Genomic DNA, 16,679 nt, shown 5'->3' on the forward strand with positions numbered 1-16,679 from the left:
TGGCCATCTGGACGCTAGATAGCAGCATTGACATCATATGTTTTGTTGTTTTTTTTTTGATCATCTGATTTGATTTAAGAGCTAAATAATAATACAGTAAAAATGATTTTAGTGCTTTGCTGCCAGTTACTGCTAAGCAGTAGGCATATGGTTCAATCGCCCCAGGGATTACTAGACTCGATGGGCGTCCTGGTTTAAGTGTTTTTGTAATATACATATACTGTGTATGAAATAAATAGCTGTTTTTCCAAGCTTTGCATTTAGGATGGAACGTGCTGGTGAGAAGGATTCTTGAGACAGATTAGTCCCTACACCAAATAAATGACAGCGAAAAACACTTTGGCATTAATTTTATACAATATGCTTAAGTCAAGGTGACTCAGTGGCGCAGTGAATAGCATGTCCGCCTCCCACTTCATGGGACTTGGGTTCAAATCCACCTGGCTCCGGCCTTCCTGTGTGGATTTTGCATGTTCTCCCTGAGTGACAGGTGACTTGGACATACTAAATTGTCCCTAGGTGTGATACGGTGCGTGAATGACTCTTCGTCTCTGTGTGCCTTGGATGGATGAAAATGGATGGATGAATAAGTGAATCCCTGCCTTGTGTTAAATATAAACAATCATTGGATCAGCCGTCAATATAAAGTGGATATACTGTGTACTAAACATGCATAACATATTTATTGGTGTGCGTGATTATGTATTATGTGTTTGTGCAACCAATCAGAGCAGACTGTGTGTTTGTGTGAGTCATGTTACAGTGCATTTTGGAGCATCTAGTGAGTGAGTACAACACACTGCAATCTGAGCCCACACACACACACACACACACACGTGGTAATGGAGTTCAATGGCAGGCCCCCGCCGTGAAACCTCACCTCTGTTGTCCACTGAGCCCTTATTGCACCCTCGAGTTCTTTAAATGGCAGCTTTGCGCGGGATATTGACATAGAAGTTAAACATTCCTTACATCAGCAGTTAAAATTATGTGAACTTGTGCATGAATTGAGCATAAAAATTGGAACCGGAGTTGACCCGATCGTAAAAGCCAACTAAGCACCAGCTTTTTTTCTTTAAAAACAAATTTTATTGGAAATGTAGGTCAATGCTTTTGCTGGCGCTGATTGCTCACCACGGGTAAAAAAAACAAGAGCATCCGAGTGGTTACTGTGTAACTTTGGGGTAGCGGTGCAGAAGGGAGTGTGTGAGGATGTGTGTATAGGTGTGTGTGGGGGGGCGTAATTAGAGTGTCACATGTCACCAGCAGAAAAAGAAAAAGTTAATGATGCACCAGTGGCTCAGCGGGAAGCAGCTCCAACGCTTTCTCACTTCTCTCCTCAGCGACCAAGCGCTGTGTCGCACCATGGGCTACGTTTGCTGATGCCGGGAGGCGCACTGAAGGAGAAAGGGGGAAGCGGAGAGGGCGCGGGCCCGGCCTTGTTGGCGGCCCCCTGCAAGGAGCTGCTGAGGAGCTTCCCCCACACCAAGCGAGTGGGCTCCTACCTGGTGGGCAAGATGATCAACAAGGGCTCCTTTGCCAAGGTGATGGAAGGCCTCCACGTCACCACTGGAGAGAAGGTCCGATATGAACACACGCACTCGCACACACACACACACACATGTATGCCAAAGGATATTTGTGCACTGTTTTTTTTTTCTTTAAATTAAAAACAGTTGAAAAATAACAGCGTAATGAAACAATTAAGTTCTTCTAAATCAACCATGGAATAAATACCCCAGTGACCACTTTATTCAGAATACTACATTAAAAGCTTCTTATTAGGTTCTATTATTGTTATACAGACTTAGAGCCACAAGGTGATCATAAAGCATCTGTTCTTTTCACACAAGTGGATATTTATTCAAATTAGAATATAAGAAAAACATGACCCTCACTATTTTACTATTACTGCTGGAAAGTATATTTATATATATTATATGTACATAAATATATATGTGAATTTATCAGTAGTGGTTCGTGCATTTCACATAGGCCTTCAGTGATGTCCGACCTTATGGAATTATATTTGTAACACCATCGCAAGTGAGCAATAAAAGATTTTGAGAGAGCAAGAATAGATTTTGAGCACAAAAAATATATTGAGTGAGCAATGATAAGAGCAAGCAACAATGGATTTTGAGCACAGAAAAACTTTTTGCGCACTCTAAATCTCTCATTCCTCGCGCTGAGTGTGTCACACACATTACGAATGTGCAACAAATCTAGCCAATCAGAGCTAGTAAAACTACATTGAGTCTCCAGTTAGATAGCTCGTTGCGTTCACCCGTAAAGCGCAAACGAGTGCATGTGCCTGTTGCCATGCCACCAAACTAACCCTGCACATATTTAGTGACCTTTCACCTTATTTGAGTAAGGTGTTATTAGAGCAAAGTGTTTGAAGTAAAATGTTTTAGAATTGTAACTCTGGTAACAGTTAAAAAAAAAAAATCACTTTCTTTTAACCTGCATTTATTTACTTAATTTGCTAGCTTACTACTTCCACACGGACTCAGTGGCTGCCTTTGAGTAACATGTTTGTGTGATGAGGTTGCCATTAAGGTCATCAACAAGAAGAAAGCCCGTCAGGACTCTTACGTGCAGAAGAACATGAAGCGAGAGCCTCAGATCCACCAAATGATTCGACACCCAAACATCGTTGTCCTGCTGGAGGTAACCTAATCATATTCAGTATTTCAAATTGTAGTATTTTTACAGCATGTGTGCGAGTGTGTGCATTTGTGTGCATGTGTGTGCGTTTGTAGACCCTAGAGACGGAGAACAGCTACTACATGGTACTGGAGTTGTGCAGCGGCGGGGACCTGATGGAGCGCATCTGCGACAGGAAGTGTCTTCCGGAGAAAGAGGTGCGGCGGTACACACGGCAGATCTTGTCGGCGGTTGGGCACCTCCACCAGCATGGAGTTGTGCACAGGTAACATGCACACACGTGCACGTTGAAAAGAAAAAAAATGTGAGATGGGCAAGAATTAAAATTATGTAATGAATGTATGGCAACAGTGACATCCAATAGTCACAGGTATCACTACAGTGCTCAATTGCATTAATATTACATAATCACCAGTCAAGTGTGTCAGCTACCCTCCATAAAAAAACATATTTGATGAGAATTTTATCATTTATTATCTTTATCACTGTATTAAAAATTTAGCATTCTCTTCCGTGGCACTGAAAGAGTTAAGGCTTATGAAGCCTTATTTTTCCTCTTGCTGTCATCTGAAAATGACATCACATGTGCTCAAGGCTCAAGTAACCTCACATCAAGTGTGATGCTCACAAGTTGAACTGTGATTGGCTGTGATATGAGCCTTGAGCGCATGTGAAGTCATTTCCAGCAAGACAGCAAGTGAAAAATGTGTTTTAAAGGTATTGTATGTGCAAATGTATTCCTTTATAAGATCAATTATAGACAAAATGCCAGATTTTTATTGTTGTAAATGCCTAAAAATTTTTAGTGTCCATTTAAGGCAACCGTAATCTGACATGAGTGCTCCATGGTTCTACGGGGCAGTTAGGCACATCAACAACTCATCTGAGTCAGAAAAATTGTTCACATTTTTTATTGTCAGGTTCAGGCAACCTAAAACATTTAATAAACAACAAACAGGAAGGAAGACAAGGGCCTTTTACTCACGAGGAGAGAGGACAGGAACTTGCACCTTCTCAGGCCTCCCTCCAATCTGCATGTCACACAAAGCAAGCAAAACGTCACGAGCGATGCCTTTTAAACACAAAGAGCGGCTGGAAACCTCGACAACGTTGTTGTTGTCAAGCGGCTGCAATCGCGGAGAAACCCAGAATGCACAGATTGATGACGCCATGAAATAAGCCCTGCATGCAGTCGCAGGCGGGTTGATGGAAACAAAAAATAAGAGCAATTACCTAAAAACGCCTGAAGAGGGAGGCAAAATAACATAAACACAGCCAACCCCACAGGTCATGGCAGTTGATGATGTCGTAAAGCGAGAAATATGCTGTAAAGAGAGGAGGAAAAAAAACTTGGTATTCCACTTAAAACATAAGCCAGGGACGCCGTAACCCAGGGCTAAGTACTAAATTAATAGTTAAGTATCTGGGATTGAATATCTGGAGTCTTAAAAAAATGGGCATTGAATGAGTTAAAAACATCCTGTAGTATCCTCACAGTGAATACTTGTGCTGATATTGGTCTGAGGGTATTTTTTTAAACTTCCCAGATAAAAACATTTAGCTACATTTTGAATTTGTTTTATTGATTTTCAACTTATTTGACAGTCTTTCGAATTTTGTTGAGTTTGAAAAACATTTTCACAAATGCAGGTAATAAAATTCGTCAGTAAAATAATTGAGTATGGTAACAAAGTACTAGTACTGTGATACCTCCTACCACTGATGAGTGTGTGCACATGAAAAAGGCAGCAACAGCCCTGGGACTGGAAGGTGTGACTTTTTGTGCGCACTCTCACAAACACGCGCACACATACATACACACACACACACAGTGTGCACCAGGGTACGGTTTAAAAAAGGTTTGGCTCCTCCAAAAGTGGGAATGTGATTACCAGGCAATGACCTCATCACACTGCGCCGGCGCCATGATTCACACATCATCACGACATCACCGACTTCCTCTCTAATGAAGTCCCTCAACGACTGCCAAACACACACACACACATGCGCACACACATTGAGACATGAATGAAATGGAAATAAATGGAAAATTTGCACTTCGACGTACTTCCTGGTCCCCCACGTTCTGGAGGGTCACCGCAAATGTTTTTTTCCCCTTTTCCTCAGTTCTTTGTCACCCTTCTGGATTTGTCTCCTTTTGTCCCGTTTCTCAGCATCTGCTGTTGAGATGAATGAACTTGAAAGGAACGTGCATGATTCCCAGGCCGGATGGTGAGCGCAGATGTTCATTTAGCTTGGTGGCTTCGGGGCCTCGTTGGGCGCGTCTCAGGACGTCCAAATTTAAGTCGGCCCCTGACAAACCTTGTGAAGTGAATTCAGAAAAACATAGTAAACGTGTTTAAAGGTAACTCCTGGAAATGTGCAAAGGTTGAGAATTTTGTAGTTTTGTACAGTACTCAATTGAGGTGGTATAGTATATTATTTAGTATTTTAGATTATATAGTCATTATATTTAAATTATATATTTGAAATATACTTTTTATATTAATCATATTTATATTTTAATATTGAATTGACTTTTTTGGGGGGGTGAAGTGGGGCCGAGCTAAATTGACATCCCGCCCCTATGTGTGCATCTTCGTTGACATTAGGAGTGCGCTGTGCCCTCTGGCCTCACCTCCAACCGTAGAATGCATCTTGGTGCCCGCTTTAGAGTGCCTCTGCTATGAGCGCACACATGGTGTTTTCTTTTTATTTTTTGAATTCAACATATAAACCCATTAAGAAAATACTTTAATAAAATAAAAATAGCATCTGAAAGTAGCATCTTAAACATTTAAGCAGACGTTCCCTTCAATAAAAAAAATGAACAAAAACGGTGAAAATGCGTTTTTGATGGCAAAATAACAGTTTGCGTTTGTATATAACTACATTACAAAAGTGCTCGATTGGCATATAATTAAGAGGAGCACTGACCAAGAGTTTCATCTATCCATTCATTAAAAAAATATTAATAATTACATTGATAAGAATATTTGTCTCTGGCATACAACCTAAGTATTAAATTCTCGTCCATGGCACTGAAACAGTTAATATATAATGACCCTCTCTGGTTTGATTCATTTCATTTAGACATCATCAAAAGAAGGAACTTTGATTCTTATGTTGTTGTCTCGTGTGTCAGGGATTTGAAGATTGAGAACTTCCTGCTGGACGAGCACAACAACATCAAGATTGTGGGTACGTCCTCAAAGCGCTACAATGGCTGTGAAAGTGATTGGACAAAATGCATCACTTTTGACACAGGTTTTTTGTTGGTTTTTTTTTGTTTTTTTTTTACTTTCAGACTTTGGCCTGAGCAACACGCTGAAGTCGGAGTCGCTGCCTCCGGAGCTGCTCAGCACCCAGTGCGGAAGCCCCGCCTACGCCGCTCCTGAGCTCCTCGCCCACCAAAAATACGGGCCCAAAGTGGACGTGTGGTCCATGTAAGTCAACAGCGTTGATTATATCCATTTATTTGATGCCCTTTTCCCATGGCCGACTACTGTATTTCCCCAAATATAAGACGCACCTGTGTACAAGACGTGCCTTTAATTTTTGGGTAAAATTCTGGTATTTTTATATATTACCACATATAAGATGCACCAACATTTTAGCAACAATGGAAAATCTTTAGCAAAAGAGAATAAATCTCATGTTTTGTAAACTCTTCATATTTTCATGTGTTCCTTCTGTAAGTTATATATTTGTTGCACATTAAGTTAAGCGCGTTTAAGATTTTCCACATTGTCAGTGGTCAGTGAATGCGCTTGAACCTGTCGTTTTTTTATTTCCTGGTGACGCGGTTTGAGTTCATTTTACCATAAATATCCAAAGTTGAGCAGCATTCCAGTTTCACCAAGTTTATGAGTTTATGATTGTGTAATAATTTCAAGCCGCCCAAAAATTTATCGTGATCCCTCGACTAAACGGAGAAATAATCACTGATCAATCGACTATTGAAATAATCCTTAGTGACTGCCCTGATGATTATTGTCTCAGTTCTTCAGTCCAGCCACCTCATTTCCAGCCTTACCACACCTGCGCTACTCCCCTGCCAATCAGCACTAAACACCAACGGTTGCTACCAATCACCTGCTCAGCATAAAACCCAGTGTCTTCCCTCCACAACTCGCCTGAGTGTCTCTATGTCAAGCTTTCCAGCAGTCCACGCTGTCTGACAGTCCATGTCTCGATCCTGTTTGCCCCCGACTACCCGATAGCCCGCCGACATCCACTCTGTCTTTTCACACGTGCCTCGATCTTGCTTGCCCTTGACTATCCGCTAGCCTGCCGACCCCATCAGCCTGTCCGATTCCGCGTCCCACCTGCCCCCTTCCCTCACCTGACTGCCTGCCACGCTCTGGCTTCACTGGTCCTGAACGCCTTTCCATAGTGGCTCACTCGTGTATGCTCTCTAGCCAGCAAGTATCAGCGAGCAAATAAAACACTACCCCCATGTATTTATTGTACTTACTGTAGCGTTTGTGTGTCGAATGCGTGCATTGCCTAATTAGTCACGTGTGTTGTCAGAGGTGTGAGCGTGTTCGCCATGCTGACCGGCACGTTGCCCTTTACCGTGGAGCCCTTCAACATCAAAAATCTGCACCATAAAATGGTGGACGGTGACATCGCCCACATACCTAGTGACATCAGCAAAGGTCCCAAACAACAACATAAACTTCTCCCAAAAATGTGTGCAACTTTCAGATCAACCTAAAACGTTCTTAATTTACGAACGGTCTGCTCTCAGGTGCGGTGGCATTCGTGCTGTCTCTTCTGGAAGCCGACCCTGACAAAAGACCCAGCATTCGAGTTGCCATGGAGGGCGCCTGGATCAATGAAGGCTACGCCAAGAGGCCGCTGCTCAAGCTCTCGCACAATAACAGGTACAGGTGCTAGTGATGGGACGAAATGAGGCTTGTTTTGAGTAATGGGGGGGAGTGTCCACGAAGTGTGTATCGAGGTGCGCGTCATCCAAGCAAGATCGGGAATTTATGACACGAGAAGCCTTGCTGTACCACATGACTGCTTCAGGAAGTGGTTGAATGCTTTTGCAGGTATCGGAAGTACAAAATGACCGCAAAACTCAATGGAGATCACACTTTGTGAAATTTGGGCTGCTGTTACACCTGCAATTGTTTTTTGAGCATTGGCCGTCATTGTAATGGAACCTGCGCGAAAAAAAAGAGATTTTTCATTTGGAAACATTTGGATTTTATTTCTTTTTTTAAAGTAAAGTAAAAAAAAATGTAGAAAAGATGTTTATTTCTAAATACAAATAAATAATGAATTATCCATATAGCACCTGTTGTCTTTTTTTCATTAAGTAGCACAAGCATATTCACGTCATTTTCTTAAACACATAGCAATACAATGAATGGAACCTGACCATTTACACTCAAGGCGCGTAATAAAATATTGGCTATGGATTGGTTTTAAGACCATTCTTTGATAAAAATCGACTCTGTGTCGTTCACGCTGCCATTAAAAAGTGTTACAAATACAGCTCGCATATGGGCAAAAAACACATAATTGGGTCACTTCAGCTGTGTAAACGTAGCCTTAGCTTTACCACTAAATTGTGCCCATGCTGTGGCGTATGGTCAGGGACATCCTCACACTAACATCAGTATTTTTGCTCTGGGGTCCTCTGGAGAAAAGTCCCCCGCATACTGCATTGTTGCTGTGAGTTTTGTAATCCGAGATCATTGAGCCGAAGGAAATGAAGGCAAATGAAAATTGTTGTGGTCGTCAGCACCACAGCTTTTGTATATTAAAGTGTAACTTGAAATCTTTTATGGGGCCGTGTGGAAATGTCATCAAGACTAAGTCGGCGGGCTAGCCGAGCCGCGATGCAAATACCCCATCTCGTGGCTGCGAGGAAACATCGGCTGACTACATTACATTGATATTCCAGTGGGGAAACATTCAAATGCTTGCTAGCTCGTTTTTGCAGGGAGTTGGAAAAATATTAGTCAATATAGTCCGTGGTGGTAGGCTGATTGAAGTTGTATTTAGAAGCATTTTTCTCCATTTTTTGTCACGTTATTTGTTGGATGTTATTTGTGAACAGCTCCAGATGACAAACATGGCACAGTTACATGGTCTTATAATGCATTTTTGCATATATGAGAATTGTGACTGTTAGGTTCAGGCATTTAATACACAACAAAAAGGAAGGAAGACAACAAGCTTTTTTTCTCGCGAGGAGAGCAAACAGGAACCTGCACCTTCTCAGATGTCCTTACAGTCTACCTTCACATCTCCTCCACTCCTCATTCATTCATTTGGGTTGGCCCTAATTACAAAGCAATTGTTGCACTTAAGGGTTGGGTGAGACATATGAGAACAATGCAAACAATCAGTTTGTGATCGAGGGGCGTGTACGTGCACTTCTATGCTATGATCTTCTTTCTCAAGAAGACAAAGACTGACCGCATGCTGTTTCGTCCTTGGGTTGGCTCGTAGCGCCATCCATATTGATCTAGCAATATACTTATTGCAAAAAACATTTATGGAATTACCTATATACAATAATTCTAACAGTGACTGACATGGTGGTGTTAGTAATAAGGTGGAATGATTAGCTGAAGGCCCAGCTAAACAAATGAGCAAAGCCATGTAACACCCAGCTAGTTGTCTCTTTTACCTTGCTCGCAGGCTGCGCACAGAGGACATGGAAACAACGGTACTTGCATACATGACGGAAACGCTAGGCTACTCAACCTCGGAGGTCATGCACACGCTTGCAGACAACCGGCCCTCCGCTGTCATGGCCGCCTACCATTTGCTGCTGGCCAAGGTCAAAAGGAGTCGCCCGTGTGGCAAGGTCAGATTCTCTCTCTCTGTCAATGTTGGGTGCGCAGTTAGCTAACTAGCGAAGTCAATTTGTTAGTTAGCTTTGTTATTCAATTACTTTGTTACAGTATCAGTGGATTAGTTTGTAAATTTGTAACTTCTATGTTAGAGAAACATCATCAAGGAGAAAAAGACGACAAGCAGACGTCCCATGGCAAAGAGACAAACAGTAGAGCGGCAGTGTGGAGGGACAAGACCACAGCAACCACTACAAGGACAAGATGAAGATGATGATGATGACGACGGCGCAAGATCATCCTCCCTCCCCCCTGTCAGGCCCTCGCCGTCACTGGAGGCAACTTATGAGGATGCCGTCTTGAATGACAGAGAGACTCTGCTTCTTCCTGACGGTACGGCATCCAGACGACAAATTTCTATGAAAAACAAAATATATATATATATATATATATATATATATATATATATATATATATATATATATATATATATATATATATGCCTTTTCCCTTTAACTCATTCAATGCCAAAGACGTATTTTCACGATATTTTACGAGTCTGGACATTAAATCTCATATACTTAAGTATTAAATTGATACTTAAGTACATTAAGGATATTAATTTCCAGATATTTAAGTATTAAAGCAACACATAAGTATCTGGGATTGAATGTACGGTCCCTTAAAAAACATGAAAATACGTCCCTGGCATTGAATGACTTAATATAATTTAAGACGATTCACCCAAACAGAATTTATTCCAAAGTGTAGATTTTATTAAGTAAAAATCTAGAAAATGTTTACAGTTGTACGACTGTAACATTTTTGGGGAAAAAAATCCTTTTATTTATTGTTGTTTTTTTTTTTTTTTTTTACAATAAAATATTTTTTTAATCTTAGAAAATGCTCTTCCCATTTTTAAATGAATAGAACAGGCATTCTGAATGCAAGATCTTTTTTTTAAAATTGTAAAAAATTTCTAAACAAAAAATAAATAAAAAATGACAATGGAATAAACACATTGCTAAAAAATACCTTGCTTTATTTTAAAAGTTACTTTTAGTAATTAGATTAGGTTTTTGAAAAATAAACTTTTGAAACTATTTCTTTCATTTTTTTTATTTCAGTGCCATGGACGAGAACTCTTGTCTTTTAAAATATTAATAAAAATAATAAATAATAAAATTCTTGTTGTATACATTTTTTATGAAGGGTAGTTTCATTAATATTAAGCCAATTGAGCCCTGTAGTGATAACGGATGGCAGCGTTGCCGTACATACAACACAGATATTACATATTTGCAATTCTAAGGAATGGAAATCAAACTTTCATAGGATACCACCCATGTTTACATAGACATAACACACTATATTCTGTCGGCCTTGAAATATGAGTGAAAATGCTAAATATACTGGCACTCCAGAGGTTGCCTTTTCCGATAACGCTTGGCACTGAAAGAGTAACAATATAACCGTTACATTAAAAACTTTTTTCAAAAGTTAATTTTCTTCATAAAACATGTTTTAAAACATTTTCTTCCCTAAAAAGGACAACTTTTGCTAATATTATTATTAATGATAATCATTTTAGTGTTTGGATCAAAAGACCAAGTGGTGCATCTTTTACCTCCCAAAACCGCCGCCTCGCACTTATGTGACTCCGCCCCTTGTCACGCCCACTCACTCGCTGATCCAGTGGAAAACTGCGGTGCAGTCCGGCCGGCGCAAGACCTCATTGGTACCACGCGGTCAGATGGCGGCGGGGGTCAGTTGCAGGCCATCCTGAGGTTGGTCGCTCCACAGAAGAGCATCACTTCTCCTAAAGTGCCCCTGCAATCCATGCATAGAGCTCCGCCTACCACACTGCCACGCCTACGCAACCAGGGACGGAAAGACGGACTCGGCGGGAAGGTTTCGTGCGTCCCGCAGATCTTGCCCGAGCATTATGGACTGCAAGTGAGTGGGTCCAAGACTCCCGCCTTTCCCTCGCAGAGACACTTTTTGACCGTAAAGGGCAGGAAGATGACGGGAACCAAAAGGAACTCCGGGCCAAAGTTTTGCTCGACTCCGCGTCGACGCATTGCGGACCTCAATTTGCCTCTGCTTCCTTCCGCGCTGCAACGAAAGACGGACAGGAAGCTGCGCAGCATGGACTGTTGACATGTTGAAGAGAAACTTGCCACAGAGCCATTACAAAACAGGAAAATTTTTTAAAAAAGTACTTTATAAAATATAGAATCCTCAGAACCCCACCCCCATTTTTTTTTTTAACTTCTGAAAGTTTCAATAGAAAACAAGGATTTTTCTATATCATATTATTCATTAAAATTTTTACTATTCTGAAAAAAAAACTATTGGAATTTGGGGGGAAAAAAATCTTTAAAAAATGCAGCATGACTTTGTCTTAGTACAGTCTTAGTAAAATACATTTATTTATCCGACCCTTGTCCAATATTTTGACCTTTTTTAGGTCATATCATTCTTGCGGTATACTCGCCGTCATGTGATAATTAAGTGGTGGTACCATGTTGAACTTTGACATGCTGTCACCATCTGGATGGAATTTCAGCTTCCTACCTTTCAATGCTTTCACTATGATGTGAAATCCCTTTGATGTCAAGATCAAAAGATTGGAAAAAATATTGCACAGTAACTGTACTGTTGTCCCTTCCGGTTCCCATTTCCTTTGGCTGTAGTCTAACCGAGAGCCAAGGTTATTAGCGGTGCACGGAAGTCTAATTAAAGTGAAGCCTGTAGCTGACCAAACATGATAACAATTAGAGGTTACACTTGAACTTCCACTTTGTTACAACATTTGTTACAATTTGTTACAAAAGAAATCTTGGTGAAAGACTTACAACCTCTGCACTTGCTCCATTTCGTGTCTCCCTCTTCCAACTCATGTCCTGCCCTCCTGCCATCGACCAATGAGGGCAGTTGTACTCTACTCCCATCCCAACTCCCATGGTCGCACCAGAAGTCAACCACGTCTTGTATAGGTGCCCAAGAGCTGTGCTTCCTCAAAGTCACACACGCTGTGATGGAGATGCGGATGGAGCAACTTGCAGCGTGTTGTCAAATTTACCAAGATTTCTTTTGTAATAAATTGTACTTTCAAGTTTAAGCTCTAATTGTTATCATCTTTGCTCAGCTACAGACTTCACTTCAATTAGATTTTCGGGCGACGCTAATATAAACACAGCTCTCCGTGAGACTACTAATGAATGGGAAGGGATAACAGTACAGTTACTATATAATTTAATATTTAAGTACATATGGATACTGCAGTAGTTCGTTGACCTTTCACTGTCAACAATAACTCTGACAGACGCACACACTGTTCTGTCGTTGATCCAACTACTTGTGAGTGTTGACAACATGCTAGCTAATGTTAGTTCTTATCTTCAGCATTTTATATAGTGCTGCCTTGCATGCGTTTAGCTTGTTAGCATTTTCGTTTGTGCTAGGTATTTCCCTTCGCTATATGTTAGCATATGCAAAGGTTTTGTATTGAAAAGTACTCATTAGCATCTAATTAACATTTTGTATTTTTGACATTGATTTCATGAATGTAATTTGTGTACATTTTTGTATTTTGAGACGGAAAGCTAGCTGAGGGCTCCCATTAGTTTGTTGTTAATGGTGAGCTCATATTTTATGTGCACTTTATATTCACCATTTGCGCCCCCATCCACATTAAAAATCTCAAGCGTTGACCAGTCCGTGGTTAGAAAAACGTTGGTGATCACTGCTCTACATGAATACTGCCTCTTTTATGGTTTTGATACGATACCTCAGAGTGGAAAAATTGCCAATTGAACTTCACCCAACATTTTGTGTTGATGCTGTTTATACAGAACCATGACAAATAAAAGTGTGAGAGATAAATGTATTGCCAAACTTGGTTTGAAGTGTCCTTATAACATTTTTTAGGAAGTCAACTGAAGGGTTTTCTTTACAATAATATGTTCTACATGCCCTCATTAGTCTCAACACAGCTAGGGAAGAACCCTGAACTGGTTGCCAGCCAATCGCAGAGACAAACAACCATTCACGCACCCAATCACACTTAAGGACAACTTAGTACAGTACGTCCGATACATCTTCCATGCATGTTATTTTGGAGTGTGGGAGGAAGTCGAATACCCATGCAGGCTCGGGGAGAACATGCAAACTCCACACTGGAAGACCGGATTTGAACTCGGGTCCCTGAACTTTGAGGCAGACGTGCTAATTGCTGCTCCACCGAGCCACCTCATGCAAATAGTTTTGTTTGTTTTGTTTTGTTTTTTTCCAAAAAACTAAAACTTTATTGATAGAATTACTTTAAAAGGAAAATTGTTTTTGGGTGTTTTTTGGCAATAACATGACTGTTGTTCATTTGCCATCCTAGCACACGTTCAATAATTCATTGTGCTACGAGATACTGCGTGTACTCCCATGCATGTGTGTCGGTATGTGCTCTGTAAGGACAGATTGAAGGCACTCAAGTGGATCATAAGTCCACACTCCAGTTACAGTACTACACACACAGACACACACTCAACAGGGCTGAACACTAAACAATGGAATGTACTCTTGCAGATCACCTTCTAACTCGCTCAGAATAACATATAAAACAATAACAAGTGTCAGTTTTTGTTTTGGTTTAGGTGTCTCTTATGAAGTGGTCTTTGAGTGAGCAAAGAGGCTCAATAAGATGCAAATTGCACATGCTTATGGAAAATGCATGAATAATGCACTGACTGTAGTACGTAATGTTCACGTGTCCATAGTAACAGAGGAGACATGCATGACATGGTCACGCAACAAGAGGTCATTGGGATGGGGGGGCAAGTACAAAGGAGATAAGTGGAAGGCTCACATTAAGGTGAAGGAAATGTTCTTGTGAGAATCATATTACGAAAACTAAATCGTATTATTAAATCTTATTAAAAGTATCACGTGATATCATTAACATCCATAGCAATGACATTATTATCATTAACTTCATTATTAATAAATATGTGTCCCCAAAAATATAATCAACATAAAATGTCAGACCTGTTCTCAAAAAGAAATAAGTCTAAATAAATATTTTTCCACTGAAAAATATTCAACTTTAAGTGTTCTGCTCTGCGATCATAGGAGAGATATGTTCACAAAAATCAACCGTTAACTCGACAGGTAACGAGAGACGCCATATTTGGGTCAAACCATTCTAATATGGGGGAGAATTTGGCTTTTTACAATAATGAATTTGAATATCCTACTGAACATCAAATTTGTTTTATAAACATATATTTTCCTGATACAATTAATTAATTAATTATTTTAAAAAGATTTTTGCATGTTTGTTTGTTTTGCTTTATTTAAAATTCCGAGTACCCCCTGAAGTTCGAGAAGTTTGAGAAGCACTGCTCTGGCATTCATCCTGTCATTTTTGGGTGCATGTATGTATACTTTCTGCCTCATTAAACTTCATGCTCCCGATTAAATGGCACGGACGAAATCTCGTGGTCAGTCAGTCTGTTGTTAATGTTTTCATCATTAATTGGCAAAACGTTGGTCCATCAGTGACGGACCGACGAACTGCCCATCTCTATAATTGACGTCTCAGTTGGTGGCTGTAGGTGTGCAGCTTCTTCATTTAAGTGGATGTTGTTACGCCATCATCGTGCGCGTGTTTGGTTTCTAATGACACTCATTCATAATTGAGTGTCGCCAGGGAGTTTGTGAGTGTGCGCCGAGGGGTCAGATCGGCCATCTTGGTGGACTTGGCCATTGAACTTGTAATGTCAAAGAGGGTCAGCGGCGCACAAAACGTCCTGACGTAATGACACTTGAAGCTGTTACGCACTACACACGACAACACTATCTGATCAACCTCAAGTACTATAAGACAGGTTTAATTTGCTTTGTCCGCTCAGCACTTAAATGCATCAATGCTTGTCAGTGGCCAAGGTTCAATGCCTTAACAATTTCCTGGTGAGGACCATTGGCAATTTAATACTTGCCAAATAATGCTCTTTCACATTTTAGGATGAAGAAATACCAAATAAAGGCCAATTTTAATGTTTACAGTGTGAGTGACACATGCCAAAATAGTGGACCCTTCACAAGGGTAACTAAACAATTGCAAAATCAGAACCACTTATAAAATCATTTTTGTTGTCAAATAATAACATGGTTCAATAATTTAACAAATTAATGAGCTATTGCAAGGTTACATTTTTGAATGTGCCAATCAATGTTTTTTGTATATAGTTTTTAAAAAATGTTTAAATGTAATATTTTGCCATTTTATTATTTAAATCATTTATTTTTCTCCCTCTAAAATGGAAACAGAATATTGGTAACAATCTCGATATATTGCCCGAGGCAAATATGGATAAACGACGCATATAGTTCTGATTCCTTTTACACTTCTCATACTGACCACAAGATGGTGACAGCATCGTATTTGAAGGCGATTCGTTTCGTGACGCTCACTCTCCAGTTATTATAGAAACTCTTTAATTGTACGTGAAGAAAATTGTTGCTACCCCGGTGTTAATTAAATAATCCGTAATTGTTTTTGAAATATACGAGCTCATGCTGCTCAGCATTTTTTTTACTAATGAAAAAGGAACAAGAGTGTGATGTCACACTTTTCTTCGGTCGTTTAAAATGCCTTTGAATTCGATTTGCAATAAGTACATGCCATCAAAGGTGAGCTGCATTTGATTTCCCTTTCACAGGTCACTGGGTGGCGCAAGTGTGCTAAGTGCAGTTCAACAAGCAAGAGAAGAAGGCGAGCTTCAATTAGTGGACTGCTCATTAGAACAAGTGTGTGTGTAAGAGGGAATTCAAGTCGAATTATTAGTTGACTACTGTATTTGAAAAATAACTCATTACCCATATTCGTTTTGAAACTATACATAGCAATTTTTATGATCAATTTTATTTTTCATTACCAACATGAATTTTCTGTTTCATTTACTTTTTTTCCACGTGTAAATGTTTTGGCTCCAAAATAACTCCATAGATTATCTCCAAAGTAACACCATCCGGTGTTCTCAAACCCTTTTGGAGTCAAGGATCCCTTTTTGGAAATCCTATTTTCCAAGGACCCCCATTGCAAATGTTTGCAGCAACAAATCATTTAAGCCCTCTTTTTTCCCCCAACATATTCAATTTGACAATTAAATGTGTTTCTTTTAAACCATATTG

General features: G+C 40.1%; 1 protein-coding gene across 1 annotated transcript; it reads left to right on the forward strand.

Moving 5' to 3' along the window:
- The first annotated feature begins 764 nt into the window (after window positions 1-764).
- On the forward strand, window positions 765-11,648 carry LOC148407393 (hormonally up-regulated neu tumor-associated kinase). Its single transcript, XM_088403706.1, has 11 exons — window positions 765-785; window positions 1,344-1,580; window positions 2,551-2,673; window positions 2,766-2,935; window positions 5,816-5,871; window positions 5,978-6,116; window positions 7,204-7,331; window positions 7,424-7,559; window positions 9,334-9,502; window positions 9,656-9,881; window positions 11,080-11,648. Exons 2-11 carry the CDS (start codon window positions 1,383-1,385, stop codon window positions 11,646-11,648), a joined length of 1,914 nt encoding a protein of 637 aa, XP_088259832.1. The 5' UTR covers window positions 765-785; window positions 1,344-1,382.
- Window positions 11,649-16,679: the final 5,031 nt, after the last annotated feature.

Source organism: Hippichthys cyanospilos, chromosome 20 (assembly GCF_059441005.1).
Source record: "Hippichthys cyanospilos isolate Australia breed blue-spotted pipefish chromosome 20, RoL_Hcya_1.0, whole genome shotgun sequence".
Lineage (NCBI taxonomy): Eukaryota > Metazoa > Chordata > Actinopteri > Syngnathiformes > Syngnathidae > Hippichthys > Hippichthys cyanospilos.